This window comes from Cynoglossus semilaevis, chromosome Z, assembly GCF_000523025.1.
Source record: "Cynoglossus semilaevis isolate Cse_v1.0 chromosome Z, Cse_v1.0, whole genome shotgun sequence".
NCBI lineage: Eukaryota > Metazoa > Chordata > Actinopteri > Pleuronectiformes > Cynoglossidae > Cynoglossus > Cynoglossus semilaevis.
The window spans coordinates 1,750,264-1,768,092 of record NC_024328.1 but is presented as its reverse complement, the minus strand read 5'-3'; the positions used below and the strand labels follow the sequence as shown (position 1 = coordinate 1,768,092).

The 17,829-nt window shown below is 38.0% G+C and overlaps 1 protein-coding gene across 1 annotated transcript in view; it reads left to right on the top strand.

The window, feature by feature from the left end:
• The first annotated feature begins 2,544 nt into the window (after window positions 1-2,544).
• The window catches only part of LOC103397466 (hexokinase-2-like), a 19,689-nt gene continuing 4,404 nt past the window's right edge, over window positions 2,545-17,829 (top strand). Inside the window, exons 1-16 of the mRNA XM_008335731.3 lie at window positions 2,545-2,863; window positions 6,441-6,603; window positions 7,210-7,358; window positions 7,650-7,769; window positions 7,946-8,041; window positions 8,897-8,996; window positions 9,825-10,008; window positions 10,445-10,606; window positions 11,085-11,318; window positions 12,085-12,389; window positions 12,478-12,626; window positions 13,501-13,620; window positions 13,747-13,842; window positions 14,696-14,795; window positions 14,883-15,066; window positions 16,287-16,442. Of these exons, the coding sequence (XP_008333953.1) occupies window positions 2,801-2,863; window positions 6,441-6,603; window positions 7,210-7,358; window positions 7,650-7,769; window positions 7,946-8,041; window positions 8,897-8,996; window positions 9,825-10,008; window positions 10,445-10,606; window positions 11,085-11,318; window positions 12,085-12,389; window positions 12,478-12,626; window positions 13,501-13,620; window positions 13,747-13,842; window positions 14,696-14,795; window positions 14,883-15,066; window positions 16,287-16,442 (2,381 nt within the window). The 5' untranslated portion in view covers window positions 2,545-2,800. The remainder of the gene's footprint in view (window positions 2,864-6,440; window positions 6,604-7,209; window positions 7,359-7,649; window positions 7,770-7,945; window positions 8,042-8,896; window positions 8,997-9,824; window positions 10,009-10,444; window positions 10,607-11,084; window positions 11,319-12,084; window positions 12,390-12,477; window positions 12,627-13,500; window positions 13,621-13,746; window positions 13,843-14,695; window positions 14,796-14,882; window positions 15,067-16,286; window positions 16,443-17,829) is intronic.

Here is a 17,829-nt window from a genome sequence, read left to right as displayed (position 1 = left end):
ACACAATCAAATGTGACTGCTGCTTTTAACCCATCATCAAAGTGAACAGTGGTAACCTGGCGGCTGGTGGACTTGGCAAGGCAGCTGCAGAGTGGGGCAATGTGAATAGACTCTCACAAAAGCTTCTATGCTAATTATCAAGCACAATGGAGTGTTAGAGACTGAAAAGCTAGAGTCAAAGGCAGGTTTAGGAACCAGCATTGTTGTGTTTCACAACCACTTAATATGGGTTAACTGGACAGATATATACAAGTTTGCCAATAAAGAATTCAACACCAATTTATATAATTATGCAAGAAAGTGGGTCAGTAGAAAAATAATTGCAAACAAATGTGCCCATGTGTGAGGACCTCACCTCACTTTGATAACTCAACTGGTAACACTGCCACAATACCACAAAAATGGTCACTTCTCTTTAGGACATCACAGCTGCCCACAGAGTTGAAAACCCTGACAACCATCTACTACTACTCTACTATGGTCCAATCATAGTCTTGTGTGTTTATGGTTATCTGAAAGAAACAAAAATCTTGAACTAGAATCATACTTTTATTTTTTCACTATTGTGTACATGAGTGTGATTCCTCATTTATAATAAATTATGTTAAATTATGAATGATGTTATTAATATTGAGAATAAACCCACCAAGCTAGGGTGTCACCCTGGCGGTGTTCACAAATACCTTACATGCAGGAATTCACAAAAATCTCTAGGATGGGTGGGATGCATCATCAGTGACGTTCCTGTAGTCATCTGGGGTTTCGTGCTGGCTCTGTAGTCCACGGGCTTGCCCTCTTGATCCAAAGCCATTGAATGGCTTTTTCAGCTCCGGTAACTCACAGCCCTGCCAAAGTTTTACAAATAGAACGGCCAGCAAACCCCCTGCAGCCCACCTCAATTAGTTTGCAGCGAGCCCGCCAGCTCAGGCTTCTGCACTCCTCCACCAGGTCCTGGGACTTTGCCATCTTCCTCTCATGCGCCTCTTCCATATGCTCCTCCCACGGTACAGTCAACGCCCACATACTTACCTGCTGGGTGATGTCTGAGTATATTATGAGGTCTGGGCACAGTCTGGTCTAGGTGATGTGCTCCGGGACCTTTAACTGTTATCCAAGGTCCACTATCAGCTGCCAATCTGGGGCTGAGGTCAGCCACCCCGTGTTCCTTTGTGGGGAGGAATGGGGCTTTTTTCCAGCCTAACGGAAGGGGATGGAAGTCTTTCTGGGTCGATGTTTACTGGATGGCTGAGGCGACTGCTTCGGCCAGTGGTAGCGACCATCAACCAAGGCTTTGGGGCAGCTGCTAAAGAGGTGTTGCAGGGATCCTCTTCCTGCACACAGTGAGCAGGCTGGTGTCTCGCTCTTACCACAGGTGGATAGGTTTGCTGGAGTTTCTCCAAACTCTTCACTGGCATTTCAGACAGCACTGGAATTATGGTCTCTGAGATCTTGAACTGGAACTTGTCCAAGACCTTTCCCTTCTTCAAGACCAAGGATCTCCATCTGCTACCAGGGACAGAGGATGTTGTTATGGTCAGGTCATCCATGTAGGCTCTGATCAGTGGAGCACTCCAGATTTGGTTTGAGGCCCGGGACACTCCACCTCCATGGATTGCACCAACCAAAAAGTGTTACCGAAATGGTGCAAGCAGTAATGATTCCTTTCTCGAGCCTGTGCCATTTGGATGTAATGGTCCTGGAGGACACTCTCATCTGGAAGTTGTTGTAGTAATCCAAGATGAGCTGGTTGATCTTATTGGGGACATGGTGTCTGCGAAGAGTCTCCTCAACCAGTTTGTGCGGTATGGACCCTTAAGCATTTGCGAGGTCTAGCCACACAACTACCAGGTTGCCCTTACCTTCCTTTGCTTTCCTCAGGAGCTGTGTGACAACACCTGTGTGCTCCAAGCAGCTGGGTGTACCTGAGATCCCGCCTGTGTTGATGTAATTGTTCCTTAAGCAGAATATTGACAACTTTTGCTGCAGAACGCTGAAGAGAATCTTTCCCTGGTTGGCTACTCTCCCTTACTGACAACTCTCAGGATCTTCCACAGTTGTTGGCAGAGTCCCGGACAGTGTTTGTAAACGCTGTATGGAACTCTGCTTGGTCCAGGAGCAGAGGCTGATCTTGCTGCCTTGATAAGTGCATGGACCTCTCCCAACTTGCTTCCTTGACATCCTTAAATGTTAATGAACCACTGCATACTCCTCAGGTTCTTGAGAGAGAGTCAGCCGCCTGTAAAAGTTTGTTTTTGTTGTTTGTTTTGTGTGAATGCGCAGTTAGGTAGAGAGAACCACTATGGCAGCAATGGTACCAAAACAGAAGAAACTCCAGAACAAAGTCCAAGAATTAACCTGCATGTTTCACGGTGGTTAGCAACTGAATGTGTTACTCTGTGTGTTACTTTCCAAATGTTTACATATTACAGCTTGTGAGCAATTGAGCTAAGTTCCACAGGTTTTACATGAACATCGAGGTAAGGTCGCTGTTATTAAGACTCTCCTGTTGCTGAAGGAACAGACCACGCCGCGCCTTCACTGTAGCCAATCAGAGCCGTTAACAGGACGTGACGTCAGTGAACGGCCTTGTCAAGGAAGCTGGAAGTTTTTGCTCCTTACGACATCCCTGTTCTATCGATTGTAAAGTGCGAATTGTGGACAGGAAATTTTACTTTTAAAGAATTTGATATTTTAACACACCTTTTTTGTTTGTTTTTTCAACGTTGAGTTAAACGTAAAAGAAAAGCAGCGACAGGACAAAAGTTACAGGAAGTAAAGTCGTCAAACATCAGTCAGTATCATGTTAGCCTCCACAATGCCGGACAATATCTGCGGTGAACTCCACGATGAACAGGCCAATGAAGTGAGTACTGTTAAAAAACAGACGCCGAGTAAAACTGCGCCAAGGCTGTGTTAGAGACATGAAATGTATTCGTAACTATAATGCGTGTGTATAAAAAAAACACTTGGAGTAGTAGGAGCCCCCGCCCTCTAACCTGGGACAAGGAGGACGTTCATGTTAACACGTCAACTGTCAGTTTTGTAACTAGCATAAACGCACATCTAACAAATACAAAGACATCCCTTTACATTAGTTCGATTGTATCCTTTTAAAAGGGCAACATTTGTAAATTGAAAACGTTTGTAACATTTTGAAGAGATTATTTTCATCATTAATTCTGTTTGTACATGTAATACATAAAATCAGCCAGTCATTGTATTAGAGTATAACTGTGAAGTAATTATTTGTTTTAGTTTTTTGCTCCGTTCAGTCTAATAGCATAAGAGAAACAGAACACAGATAATGGCACATAATCTTCTTTTTCTTTCGACTTTGTCCCTTTTTTCAGGGGTTGCCACAGCGAATCATTATTTTACTCTTCCTGTTCTCTGCATCTTCTACTCTGACTCCAACTATCTGCATGTCCTCCCTCACTGCATCCATATATCTCCTCTTTTGCCTTCCTCTTTGTCTCCTACCTGGTAGCTCCATATCTAACATTCTTCTACCAATGCTATTAATTCTATCAATTGTAATTAATTAATTGTGTTATAATGTAATATCAATGACCACTGTCCCTCCTCTGCACATGTCCAAACCATCTCAATCTGGCTTCTCTAGCCTTTTCTCCAAACCTTCCTGTCTGTGTTGTCCCTCTAATGACCTCATTCCTGTCCATTCTTGTCACTCCTAAAGAGAATCTTAGCATCTTTAACTCTGCCACCTCCAGCTCCTCCTCCTGTCTTCTGCCTATTGCTACTGTCTTTAAACCATACATCATGGCTGGTCTCACCACCGTCCTGTAAACCTTTCCAACACTTCTATTCTTCCTCTTTTCTCTTTTTGTCTGAATCAATCGCCCTCTTCTTCTTTGTCTCTGACCAACAGTAGTCCAATTTCCACCAGTACCCTCTAGGTCAACAGCACTGTTGGTGGTCGTTGTTAACCCGGGCCTCAACCGATCCAGTATGGAAATCGTTTTAGTGATTCGCATATTTGATTTGGCAAAAAGTGTTACACCGGATGCCCTTCCTGACGTAACCCTTACCATTTATCTGGGCTCGGGACCGGCACTATAGTATCACTATAGTAGCACTGGCTTGTGTATCCTAGTGTACCCCAGTGGCTGGTTTATAATGGCATGTAATACATATGACAATATGACATAAGACAATCTGATGTGGTGAAGTGACATTTGGTGGTGTGTCTTGACAGAGGGGGTCCATTTTTAAAACACGGTGCTTGAAATTAACCTTTAGCAAATGGGAGATGCTGATTGTCTACTATAGTGTTCTACAAGACCTCTCACCACCTGTTCTTTTATATTGACCAAAACACATATTTTCTGTGAAAATTAGCATATTAATGAAAATAGTTGATATCAAAACTTTTGCATTACAGAATGTTGAGTATGTATAAATTAATTGCTTAGCTGTGCATTTTGGGTATTCCCATGGTAATAACAATAATATTTTAGGGACATGATACCATTAAGAATGCACAGCAATGTAGGAAGAGCCTGTTTTCAGGTGTACCTGTCAGATAACCAATGCCTGTATCTAAAACTGTCAGCTACACATGGTGTAAGTGAGAGCTTAACCATGGTTTTTCAAAAATTTCAATGCTTTGAGATTTATACTAGCATTGCATTTTCATATGAGTAATAACATATATTATGTTATAATATAATTAATATATGTTAAAATATTTTAAAAAAATGTAATTTGTTAGTCCCATTACATTTAGCCCACTGTTGAGATACGATAGCTTGGATACGTTTTTCCATTGATCTGACACTCAGCACTGAATTCACGTTTTTTTCAAAGGTAACTGTAGTATATAGGTCAGGTGTCACTACCTTTTTTGAGAGCTACTTCAAGGGTACTTAGTAACACAATGGTGACATAGGTGATTGTCCGTTGTTTCTTAAACTCAGTGACATGCAGTTAGGTTCATGACTAGGCAGAGAGACTCCTTTGGAATGGGATGAACAAATATCGGAATCCAAAATAGATGCTTGTATTTTAAATGACTCATACCTATATGCTGTCTCGTCACAGCCAGAAAGGAAACCAACCATTGTGAACGTGATGAATACATAATTGACTCCTGGCATAGATGCTCTCTTACCGCCCTTCCAAACACTGGTCTTCCTGGGTTTCATTTCCCTTAGTGTGCACCTCATTTCATAGTGCGTCTCATTCATGCCTCATTTTCTGCTCAAGCCGCTACTGTGCAGGGTCCAAGCTGAGGCTGCCTAAGGTTCTTTCTAATCAAAGTACAAAAAAAAGGTGGAAATTTGAAATAAAACAAGCTTCCTTTTAAGTGAACTGCATTATGGTAGTTGTTATAAATGACCTCAGCTGCATTTACTAAAAAAATGTATTTTTTATTTAATTAAAACATGACTTTCTTATAGGCTTATAGCTTCTGGGTAGATGGTTGCTATGCTACTTTGGCAGTATATCCTGATTTGACAAAACAGTGGCCTGGAGCCAAAGAACCTGTTGCTCCCCACTGATAGTGGAGTCTACAGGTAACGCAATCAGCAGGTTTTTGTAGTGGTGGTAACAGGAATCTAGACTAACCTGTCGTAGTATCAGTCCCTGATAAAGGAAAATATACAAAATACACACAAATAACAGTACAGCCTTGGTAACCTTCCTTTTGTCTGGCAACAATAAGCTGAATAAACTCCTTTCTCACACGTACAATGACTTGAAATAGTACATTGAAGGTGCCAAATATGTACTGAACTCACAAACATTATCTTTAAAGACTGAAAGGGTAATTAAAGCAGAACAATGTTTAATAAGGAGGCGTGGCTAAAGACTAGACATTTGGAGTATAAAGAAGAACTTCATTTTGTTGGATTTTTGACTTGCCTGTTCACTAGGACTAAACAATGACTACTATGTACAATACAGTGCTTCTCACCAAATGTCAGTAGTGCAAAAAGTTGCCAGGTGTTGTTGGTGGAGGTTTTGATACCAGTAGTTGATAATGTCTTTGTGCTAATACTGGTTTCTGTAAAGTCTTCCTATCAGAATTCATACACTCATTTGTTTGCTTTTGTTTGCAAAAATGAATTAATCTTCATTCACACATTCATTGTATAACTTTTTATGTTTATGTCCTGAAAAGGTCATTTATGAGCTTATTTTTCTCATTTGTAGTGAAACACAACATTGAACTGTGTGTTCATTTTATACCAAGGATATACTTTAAAAAATATATATTTTTTGGGATGTTTATATTATCACAAAGCTTTTTGTATCACAATAGCTTTTTTTTCTATTTTTTCAAACTTTCATCACTAAGTAAGAATCTGGCACAAAAAGAACTTCTGAAGGTTTTTCATGAATTTGGAGTGTAAAAGCTCAGTTAAAACATACGTAAGGAAATCTAAAGAACTAATGTCCAAATACTTTATTTCTAGGTGGACAAATATCTAACCCCCCTGAAATTGTCAGATAGAACTCTGATGGAGCTGTCCATAAGATTTCGACGTGAGATGGACAAAGGGTTGTGCAGGGACACAAACCCCACAGCTGCGGTCAAAATGCTGCCCACGTTTGTGCGCTCAACTCCCGATGGAACAGGTAGTACAACATACAATACACAATTAATATTTATTTGTACTAAATTTCGTCAAATTTGCTGATACAAATCTCTACTGTTACATCCTTTCCTGGGAGTTATCCTTATACTATCTATAGTCAGTCCCTACAGGATTCTGCATCACTTTTTTGTGATTATTGATTATTTTGCCTCAAAAAGTCTATATATATAGTTTTTTTTTAACAAAAGCAGACAAAATCTGTTCTCTGACTAATTTTGTGACGTCCTCTTTTAGCAATTAACTTTGAGCACAGTAACCATGCAATGCTGTTACATCCTTAACACCAGGTTACTGAAATTGAAACAGATGGTTCTACATTTGTAATTTCTGGAGGAAAAAGAGAGAGAGAAAAAATAATAAAATAAATAATATAATGAATAATGAATATTTACATGTTAATTGACTTTGTCTATGACTAATATGATAAAGCCTTACAGTCCATTAAAATGGACAAATATGACTAAGATTTATTATAAACCACTAAGTCTAAGGTCCCATAAGGTCTATAAAATAAACAAAAAAAGATTGTCACTTCAGAGATGCCCTCAGTGTTGAACCTTGAATACGGTAATAAAATGTCTTGCAGAGGAAGGTGAATTTCTGGCCCTTGACCTTGGAGGATCCAATTTCCGAGTCCTCTTAGTGAAAGTCAAGGCTAACGGCAAGCAAAAAGTGGAGATGGAAAATCAAATTTATGACATTCCTGAACATATAATGAGAGGCAGTGGGACAGAGGTAAGAAGCCCTCTAGTTGATCAGTCTGTTATTAAGTCCAATTTTTATGTGTCATTTGTGTGTGTGAAAAACCTCTACTGTACTGTAAGTAGCTTTTTCTGTAAAAACAAATAGGTTGACATGAAATACATAGATTTATAAAAAAGTAAAAATAAGTAAATATGTTGCCAATGCTCTAAATAATACTTTCACGCGGAGGTCGCTGATGAAATTTTAGATGTGTTGAGAAAAAAATCAAATGTATTTACCTTTACCTGAGTGCATCTTAACGTCACATTTTCTCACTTCCAGTTTTTTGATCACGTGGTCGATTGTCTCTCAAATTTCATGGAGAAAAGGGGAATTAAAGACAAGAAACTCCCTTTAGGCTTCACTTTCTCTTTCCCGTGTCAGCAGACCAAGATAGATGAGGTAATTGTTGATGAAAATTATTTGGATTGATAGGAACTCATTTACATTTAGTACCTCATTCCTTTCACCAAGCACCTTAAACCGATCTGTAGTAAATGATCCTTAGTAGAGAAACCTTGGAGAGTTCTGACTAAACCAAAGTAACAATTGTTATGTTTTTGCTGTGCTATTTGCAGAGTGTTTTGATATCATGGACCAAAGGCTTCAGGGCCAGTGGAGTGGAGGGTAAAGATGTTGTTAGTCTTCTGAGAAAATCCATCAAAAAAAGAGGGGTAATTATACAACACCTGCCTAATACACAAAATGACCTACTGTTTGATAACGTTTATAACAATTATTTTATTCAAAAGGTTTTGAGTTACAAAAGTTCTAGCTTTTTGTTTACAGTCGATGTAGGCCTGGGACTGGAACAAATTTTGCCTGACGATATATTGTCCCACAATGATTGCAGATAAACGTTACAATTGTCAACATTATTTTGATACTTAACCACTCATGTAATGATAACTTAGAATATATCATATTGCATAAAAGAGTTAAGCCCAGTAATTTGAAAGCAGACCATATTTAAAGTGATTGTGATCAACAGAAGTGTCAATAAAACACACATTTGACATTTTTGTTTTTTTCTCTTGAATTTAGTGGACCATGTTATGACAGAATTATGCGCTATTATTGTGCTATTATCCACCATGTATTTTTAAACTCCAAACTCCTTCAAGCTGAAACTTGTTCTCCAGACAGGTATGTGCAGTAAAGCAAGTAGGAGTGTGTAATTCATCAAATTTGGATTAGAATCTCGATTTTAACAATCAATCACAAGAATAACACAACCGAAACAAAAGCAAGTGTATTGTTGTAGCGGTGCTTTTGAATTGGTGAATTTGGCATACACAGGGTTGTGATGTACCCAATATTTTCATTGCTAAGATGCCCCTAATAAGAGATGACGCCTCTCTCGCCCTCACAAAAGTTACAAGTAACGGAAGCAATGCCGTCTATATCAAAATTAAGTTATAGGAGAGACACCAGGAGCAGGTAAACAACACTGCGATCTAAATGCTTTTTTAGAAATTATTTCCAGTAGAAGTAATTTTAATGTCTCAACTTATTTACATTTACTTTAGGACTTTGACATTGATGTGGTGGCAGTAGTCAATGACACTGTGGGGACTATGGTGACCTGTGGCTACGATGATCACCTCTGTGAAATTGGCCTCATTGTGGGTAAGTCAAATACAGTAGTGTAGCTCAAATTTTTTCAGTGATTGATGTAAATGTAATATAATCAAACTGAGAAAGCATTATTAGCATTTATTAAAATTTTCAATTCAATATTCAGGAAAACCAGGCAGGCTGCAATTGTTGACTGCATATTTGAAGCAAAATGCCATCTCAAAGCATGTTTCAGCATAGTTCTGGTGAAATATCAAGCTGTTTTTAAGCCAACACAGCTATTATATGTGAGGCACATTTCATCTAAATGTCTACATTCATGTTTAACTTTTTCAGGTTATTTCTTACTTCTGTTTAACTGTCTGAAAATGCTTTCATTTCAGTATAAGCATTCAGAGTTCATTCAGGTCACTTACACGTGGGTCTTCTTATTTACTGATAGACACTCATTGTATTCTAATTTTAAAGGACAGACAAGGTTTTTTTCCCTTACCATTATATCTGCAATGTTTACTCTGTTGTTAATATTCCATTTTAAGTAATAAAGTAGTAGCAGTATATTGCCTCTAGATAGTTGTAGTGTTTGCCAAACAAGTTAATTAAGGTATAGTTAACATGTTAATAGGACACAAACATGTTTGAAATGGTCAAAACCAACATATGGCAGTATAAGCTAGGATTCGCAGATAGTGATGTCGGTGTTGGTATTGAGACCAATACTTTATTCCAATACTTGTATTCATACTCTCAAAAAATGGAGACTCAAAGGTCATTCATTTAACTGATAAATGTACCGGTATTGTTTTGCATCCATTTATAATGTTTAACTTATATTTTGCTGTAAATTGCTTAGTTGTTGATATGCTGTCAATTCTCTAGGGACGGGGACCAATGCCTGCTACATGGAACAGATGAGGAACCTGGAGGTGCTGGAGGGAGATGAAGGACGTATGTGTGTAAATACAGAGTGGGGAGCTTTTGGAGATGATGGCAGCTTGGAGGACCTGCGTACTGACTATGACAGGGAAATAGATGCTGGCTCTCTTAACCCTGGAAAACAGCTGTGAGTTTCTGTCTTAATGGGAAACATTCATTCATTATTTTAGAAAGAAAAAAAAAAGACGTTCAAAAATGTTGGTTACTTTGATTTTTTTGATTAATATTATACCTCCAGAATGGGGCCGGGGAGTTGTTTTTCACCTGGAAAACCACTGCCACTTCAGAAACACTGAAATTATAGACACAAAACACATCCCTCACTGCTTATGTAGCTAATGACTATCTGGATCACTGAAAAATAAAAGATAACTTTTTTTCAAAGGATAACTTTATTTATAGTTTGGTATTTTAAAAGGACACATTTGCATAATTTACTCAGTTGCCCTGATCACATTAAGGAAACTTCTGCAGGGCCTTCCTGGAAAATTGTGTTTTGGTTTTTAGGTATAGGTCAGCAAATAGTGGATATTTTTGGAATAAACAGTCCTTTTTATTGGCAGGTTTGAGAAGATGATCAGTGGCATGTACCTGGGGGAACTAGTCCGTCTCATCCTGGTGAGGATGGCTAAAGAGCAGCTGCTCTTCAGGGGCCAGACCCCAGCAAAACTCCTCACCACAGAGAGCTTCAGCGTCAGAAACATCTACGCCATTGAAAATGACAAGTTAGTTTACTGTTGCTCAACTCAAAAACATTTACAAGATCAGTGTAATGTTTTTCAAAAGCTGTCTGATGTTTTCAGCAAAAGAAAGTAAATGTGTATTTGAACCTCATTAGTCTGCCATCTTATCCTCAAAGGTGTGCAAGAAAATAAGATGAAAGCTGTTTAAATGAACTTTGACAGACTACAAATCTTGAGTTTTCCTTACTTGTACAAATAAATTAGTTTATCTATTTGAAGTAACATTAAGTTGTTTGCCTGTGCTCATTTCACAGACTAATTATACTGATGGTTTGTTAACAAGTGCATTTTAATTAAAATTTATGCAAAGCAGTGAACTAACAAGTAGGACCAAAGTAAATTTTAATGTACATTTTGAGGTCAATGAATTTAATGTAATGTTGTCTTTACATTAAGTTGCCTAACCACCAACATCTATGAAAATACCACAAAGTTTTAGGTAACATTTGTAACCCAACAGAAAAGAAGAAGGTCTGGCCTGTGCTGAGAAAGTTTTACGGGACCTGGGTCTGGACCCATCTGTGGAGGACTGCTTAGCCACTCAGAGGGTGTGTCAAATAGTATCGACACGGGCTGCTCACCTGTGTGCTGCCACCCTGGTGGCCATACTGCGGCAAATTCGGGATAACAAAGCGGCCGAGAAATTGCGTACAACCATCGGAGTGGATGGCTCTGTTTATAAAAATCATCCACAGTAAGTCATCCTTTTAATGAACTGGACATCTTTTTGTTATTGTAGTCTAGTATGCATCTGTGTGATACATACAAGAATAGAAAATTAGTATGCATTTAAAAATCATTTTCAGCTTGTGCTTTTATTAAGGTTGCAACATAACACACATAATGGGTCTTCACACTGGATGTCCTCCAAACATTCCACTGGGATTCTATGTGGAATAGAACTCATAATCTTCTGTGTAGCAGATGGGAATCATACCACTGCACCACTGTAGATCTTGTGTAAATGAATGCCTATATGTATATTTTTTAAATATACCTACTAATGTTTATTCATCTCTTGAGAGAGCTCCAACTGGGTTTCTTGCTTGGAAAATAAACTTCTGTCAGTTTCTGTTTAGACATCTGGGATGAGCGTTGTTGATTTGTCTCAACAGATAGTAGCAGATTAAAAATCATGAAGGAACTTCCTCAGAAAAACAAACTAAAAAGTCATGATAGATGATAGATAGATGAAAGACTTAGAATTGTGGAGATAATCACCAGAATACAGAATTGTGTAGATAACAAATCACAGTGACCCAAATGTAAAACAAAAGCTCTGATATAATAAATTGTAGTAAATTATAAATGATATAAATCTTGTGAAATAAAAGAAGAAGTATTTTAAAGAAGATAAAAAGAATAAATCCAACCCCAAATCATAACTAAATGACTCCCCATTAAATACTGACTTTTGTCCATTGAAAAATATAAAAGGAAATTGTGCTTTTGTTGCACAGGTTTCCCAGGAGGCTTCACAAGATGGTACGTCGACTTGTACCTGACTGCGATGTACGGTTCTTGCTGTCCCAAGACGGCAGTGGAAAAGGATCAGCCATGGTGACAGCAGTAGCCTATCGTTTGGCAGCTCAGATAGCTGAGCGTCACCGTGTGCTTGACACCTTGCGTCTGACCCGTGAGCAGCTGCTGGAGGTGAAAACAAGGATGAGCGAGGCGATGCTGCAAGGCTTGTCTAAACAAACCCATGGACAGGCAAGTGTCAAGATGCTCCCTACCTACGTCAGATCAACACCAGATGGAACAGGTAACTCTGAAGAAGGAAAATGATGTTTTCCAGTTGTCTTGTAAATGTACATAATACTTAATATTCTTGTCCTTGTTGCACTCCTCAGAGCATGGCGACTACCTGGCTTTGGATCTTGGAGGTTCAAGCTTTCGGGTGTTGCTGGTTCAAATGCAACATGAGAAAAGACACAGTGTGGACATGCACCAAAAGATCTACACCATTCCACAGGAGATAATGCAAGGCACAGGAGAAGAGGTGAAACTGCAAAGGGTTAAATTGCAGTGTCCATACTGTCTCCTGCCTCAGGGTCCACTTCTGCCCTGTGTATCCCATATATCTGGCCTGTGACTAGATTTAATTTATAATTAAAATTTCCTCTTGCAATTTTAGGCACTTAAGTATTATACAGTATGTAAAAAAACCAAACCACTTGTTCTAAATTGTATTATATATTTTTTTGATGATGCTGGTAGTAGTATCCCTCATATTATTTTGAACCTAACCCCCCTGATTTACAGCATCTGTAAAGATGAAAACATTTGAGTCCATATCTTTGGAGATATATTATACATCATATACTTAGACTTACATTATATTTTATCATTTTTCCAATTTTATCTTTTTTATTTTATAATTTCCACATGAATATTAATGCTTAAATGCTAGTAATTTGTGTGGTATATTTATATGCGGTTTAAGCCTTAACAGCACACCAAAATAATCTGTGTCAGGCTCATACTGTGATGAGATATTAGTTTTCCTTTTCTTCCCAAATAATATTATTAATTTTGGAAGGCCCGATCATCTAGAAAATTAATGAACATTTAATGTCATGGTTTTATTTGCATTGAGAGTTCTTCAATAGTTTTATTTCAATGTCAGCTACTTTGTGTATTCTCTTGCATTCCTTTGCTGGACTTTAATAGGTATATCTAGTTTGATGCAATCGGTATAAGTATAGTATAAGTTATGTAAGCAAAGAAACCTACAATTAAAAATGTTGTAGACCTACAGTATATTCACAACAGGTGATCTTAGTTTATTCTTGTAATGTATAGTGTTAATATTATTTTTGTTTCAAAAACTAACAATTAACATTATAAAATAACTTTTTGAACTTATTTCCTAGCTTTTCAGCCACATTGTGCACTGTATCTCGGATTTTTTGGAATACATGGGCATGACTGGTGCTTCCTTACCTCTGGGATTTACATTCTCCTTCCCTTGTCGCCAGAGCAAACTAGACCAGGTATAGTTCAGAAAATACATTTCGTTGTACTGAAATGTGTGGTGAAAGTAACTGTGTGTCTTGCTGTTTATGAAAATGTCAATAAGGACCTGCACAAACTGACTGAATGCCCATTGATTTGTCCAGGGCATTCTTCTGAAATGGACAAAGGGTTTCAAGGCCAGTGACTGTGAAGGCCAAGACATTGTTATGTTACTTAAGGAAGCAGTGCGTCGTATCAGGGTCAGTAATATCACCTTTTGAATGCTCTAAGAAGTTGATGGAAATGGATTGTAGACTGTTGACTTGCACTTAGTGATTAATATAAATGCCTTTAATGTGCCATTAGTGGCTGTGTGACTTTTCTGAAGCTAGAACGTCAAAGTCTGAGATTGATACAGTATGACATTTGCACAGAGCTGTTGACCTTGCAAGAAAGTAGAATATTCACTCACTTCACTTACTCAAGATCTCCTCATTCTTACCATATATGGCTTTGTTTATACCCTGGTCATGGAATCATCACCAAAGGCTTAAGATTTTGTTTGTATTTGTTCTTATTTTTATTTGGCTTTATGCAGTTTGGTTTGCAAAACAATCTTAAAAACATCTACTACATTTTGCTAAAACAGTACAACCATTTTAAGGACACATGCTTATGTTAAAATAATACACATAAAATCACTTGGAATATAAAGCAAATATTGGCTGTCCTTCCAAAAACCAGTTCTTCTCTGATGGAGATGATGATGACATGACAGCATTTCTGAGTCAGTTGTGCTGTTCCATCACATACATATGTTAATGCCTGCAGGAACAGCAGTGAAAAACAAGAAATGATTATTCAAATGATACAGACAATTATTCCAGAGGTATGTTCCTCTGAACACCTCATGGTTAATTAGCAAGTTGCTTTTCTTCTTAGGCCTGCATTTAATTAGCTTTGATGAAAGGGGATAGGTGGGTGTTAAGAATTTTTTAAAAGGTTACAATTCTGAGACCTAACATCTTGATAAGGCATTCTCTTGACTTTGTCAATCCCTGGATTTATATGTTGTTAAAAAATATCTAACATATCACATTTCTCTGAATGCAGGGTTTTCACTTAAATTTTGTGGCTGTGGTGAATGACACTGTGGGAACCATGATGACCTGTGCCCATGAGGATCCTGAATGTGAGGTGGGACTGATTGTAGGTAAGTCTCTTTAAAGTTTAAACCAACTGGGTTTTTGCTTGACTTTTATAAAGACCATGAGATGTAATTCATGCCTAACTCTCCCAGGCACAGGGACCAATGCCTGCTACATGGAGGAGATGCACAACATTGAGCTAGTAGAAGGAAACGAAGGTCGCATGTGTGTCAACATGGAGTGGGGGGCCTTTGGTGAAAATGGGGAACTTGAAGACTTTTGCACACAGTTTGATCACATGGTGGACGAGAGCTCCAACTATCCTGGAAAACAGAGGTATGAAATTTATTTTTGGTTTTATGGCAGTTGCTTTGGAACAGGTTTTAAATTCAGTGAAAGACACATATTTTATATGTTACAAAATATGGGTGTTTCTATAGGGTCCAGTTGGTGCAAAAACTGTGTGAATGCTCTCCAAACCTTGTTTTGTGTGTTTTTTAATTTGCTTTGTTTCTACATTTTAGGCTTTAACTCAGTGGTTCCCTTCCTTTTTTGGTCTCTGGTGACCCCAGAGACATTTTTTAGTTTGTTATACTGTGTCATACAGGGTAGTCAGATTAGTGCACAAAATAACAGTTTATTTTGGTAGTATAAATGGTAGTTACGTGGAGCCTGGGGTTGGTCAAGTAGGTTGCTATTGCAACAGTCAGTGAACATAACATTGTCAAAATCAATTCCTTACATTGATTCATTTAATTACATCTACTTTCATATTCATCTGGAAGCATTGAAAAAATTGTGTATGACAAATATCTCAAGATAAATGTCACCATGGGAATATCGGTTGACATTGTCCCCACTAATGGTTACATATTGTTTTTCAGCCTATTTTACTAACAAATACAAAGAACTAAATTAGTCAGCAGCAGAACACACCATATATGTCAAGAAACACTTGAATTATGTATGTTACTACAGTGAATTCCATTTCATTACAATTAATTTACAAAGAACAAAAAGGAAATGAGCTGCAGCTTTGTGACCATTGACAGCAGGGTATTAGTTCGGTCCCAACTGCTTGTGTGACCCACTTTCACTCTAGAGAGGCAACACACACACACACACATTGCTTACCCTAATAAAAATAATGTCAACTTTACATGCGTGAGAATGTAAGCCTCATTTTGGCTTTTCAACAAAAGATGTAATCTAATTCAAATGGTCACAAATTAGGTTGTAATGACCTCTAATTACATGTTAAAGAAAGCTTTAAATAAATAATGACAAAATGAAGCAACATTTGATTTAAAAAAATAAATAATCATAGATAAAAATGTCAGTTTTAGGATTAAATGCCTTTGCTAATTTCTGTTGCTTGAGTGTAAATTTGGAAAAAAAGGAAAAGCAAAGAAGTCATTGTTCTGTACAACAACAAGTGTGCCTTGTTAGAATCGTTAATATTAATATTTCTGCCGTGCAAATGTAGTCCTTTTAAAATTTTTCAACTGTTTGACATTACCAGGTTGACAGTTTTTTTCTGTCTTTTTTTCTGCCAGATATGAAAAGATGATCAGCGGCATGTACCTGGGTGAGATTGTGAGAAATGTGCTCATTGATTTTACTGCTAAGGGCCTGCTATTCAGAGGGAAAATGTCTGAGCGTCTCAAGACCCGGGGCATCTTTGAGACAAAGTTCCTGTCCCAGATTGAAAGGTTTGTGCTGCTTACACACTCCACTGTATTGGGCCATTCTTCAAAGATAAACATCCTTAGCTCGTGAGAATCATATACAGTTAGAAGTACAGATAGCGCAAATAGAGAACCACCCATCCACGGGCCAGTGACTGTAAACGGCAGGGTTTTTAACACGACCATCCAGTTAAGACACACCTTGTTGGTTTTGCAGCCAATCATTTTGAAATGGATTCTGTTTTTGGAGAACAGAAGAGTAGGTTCAAACTCACAAGAACATAACAATATGCCAATGAATTTCCAATCTGGCTGTATGTAATATGTATCTGTAAGGTTAACTATTCCATCCATCCAAATAGCTGTTGCAGATGTAGCTTAACTGCTATTTCAAATCCAAAAGTTGAGACTTTTTTTCCAAATAAATCTGCCATTGGTGCTCAGCAAAGTACAAAGATTGCACCTGACTTTATTTAATTTTGTAACTGTTCATATTTTATTTAAAAAACAGGGGGCATGATTTGTTACTTCTCAAAATCACTACAAAAATGATATGAACTGCAAATATTTTTCTTTTGTTATGCTAATCTACTGAACAAGGTTTTGGTTGCTCAGGAACTTGTTTTCTTTTAATAATTCAGTCCAGTCACCAAGTATTTCAAACAAAGTACTTGATGACTGTAATGTTGTGTATGTATATATACAGTGGGTACGGAAAGTGTTCAGACCCCTTTAAATTTGTCACTCTTTGTTTCATTGCAGCCATTTGCTAAAATAAAAAAAATTCATTTTATTTCTCATTAATGTACACTCAGCACCCCATCTTGACAGAAAAAAACAGAAATGTTTGCAAATTTATTAAAAAAGAAAAACTGAAATATCACATAGTCATAAGTATTCAGACCCTTTGCTGTGACACTCATATTTAACTCACATGCTGTCCATTTCTTCTGATCCTCCTTGAGATGGTTCTACTCCTTCATTGGAGTCCAGCTGTGTTTAATTAAACTGATTGGACTTGGTTAGGAAAGTCACACATCTGTCTATATAAGACCTTACAGCTCACAGTGCATGTCAGAGCAAATGAGAATCATGAGGTCGAAGAAACTGCCCAAGGAGCTCAGAGACAGAATTGTGGCAAGGCACAGATCTGGCCAAGGTTACAAAAGAATTTCTGCAGCACTCAAGGTTCCTAAGAGCACAGTGGCCTCCATAATCCTTAAATGGAAGAAGTTTGGGACGACCAGAACTCTTCCTAGACCTGGTCGTCCAGCCAAACTGAGCAATCCTGGGAGAAGAGCCTTGGTGAGAGAGGTAAAGAAGAACCCAAAGATCACTGTGGCTGAGCTCCACAGATGCAGTGGGGAGATGGGAGAAAGTTCCACAAAGTCAACCATCACTGCAGCCCTCC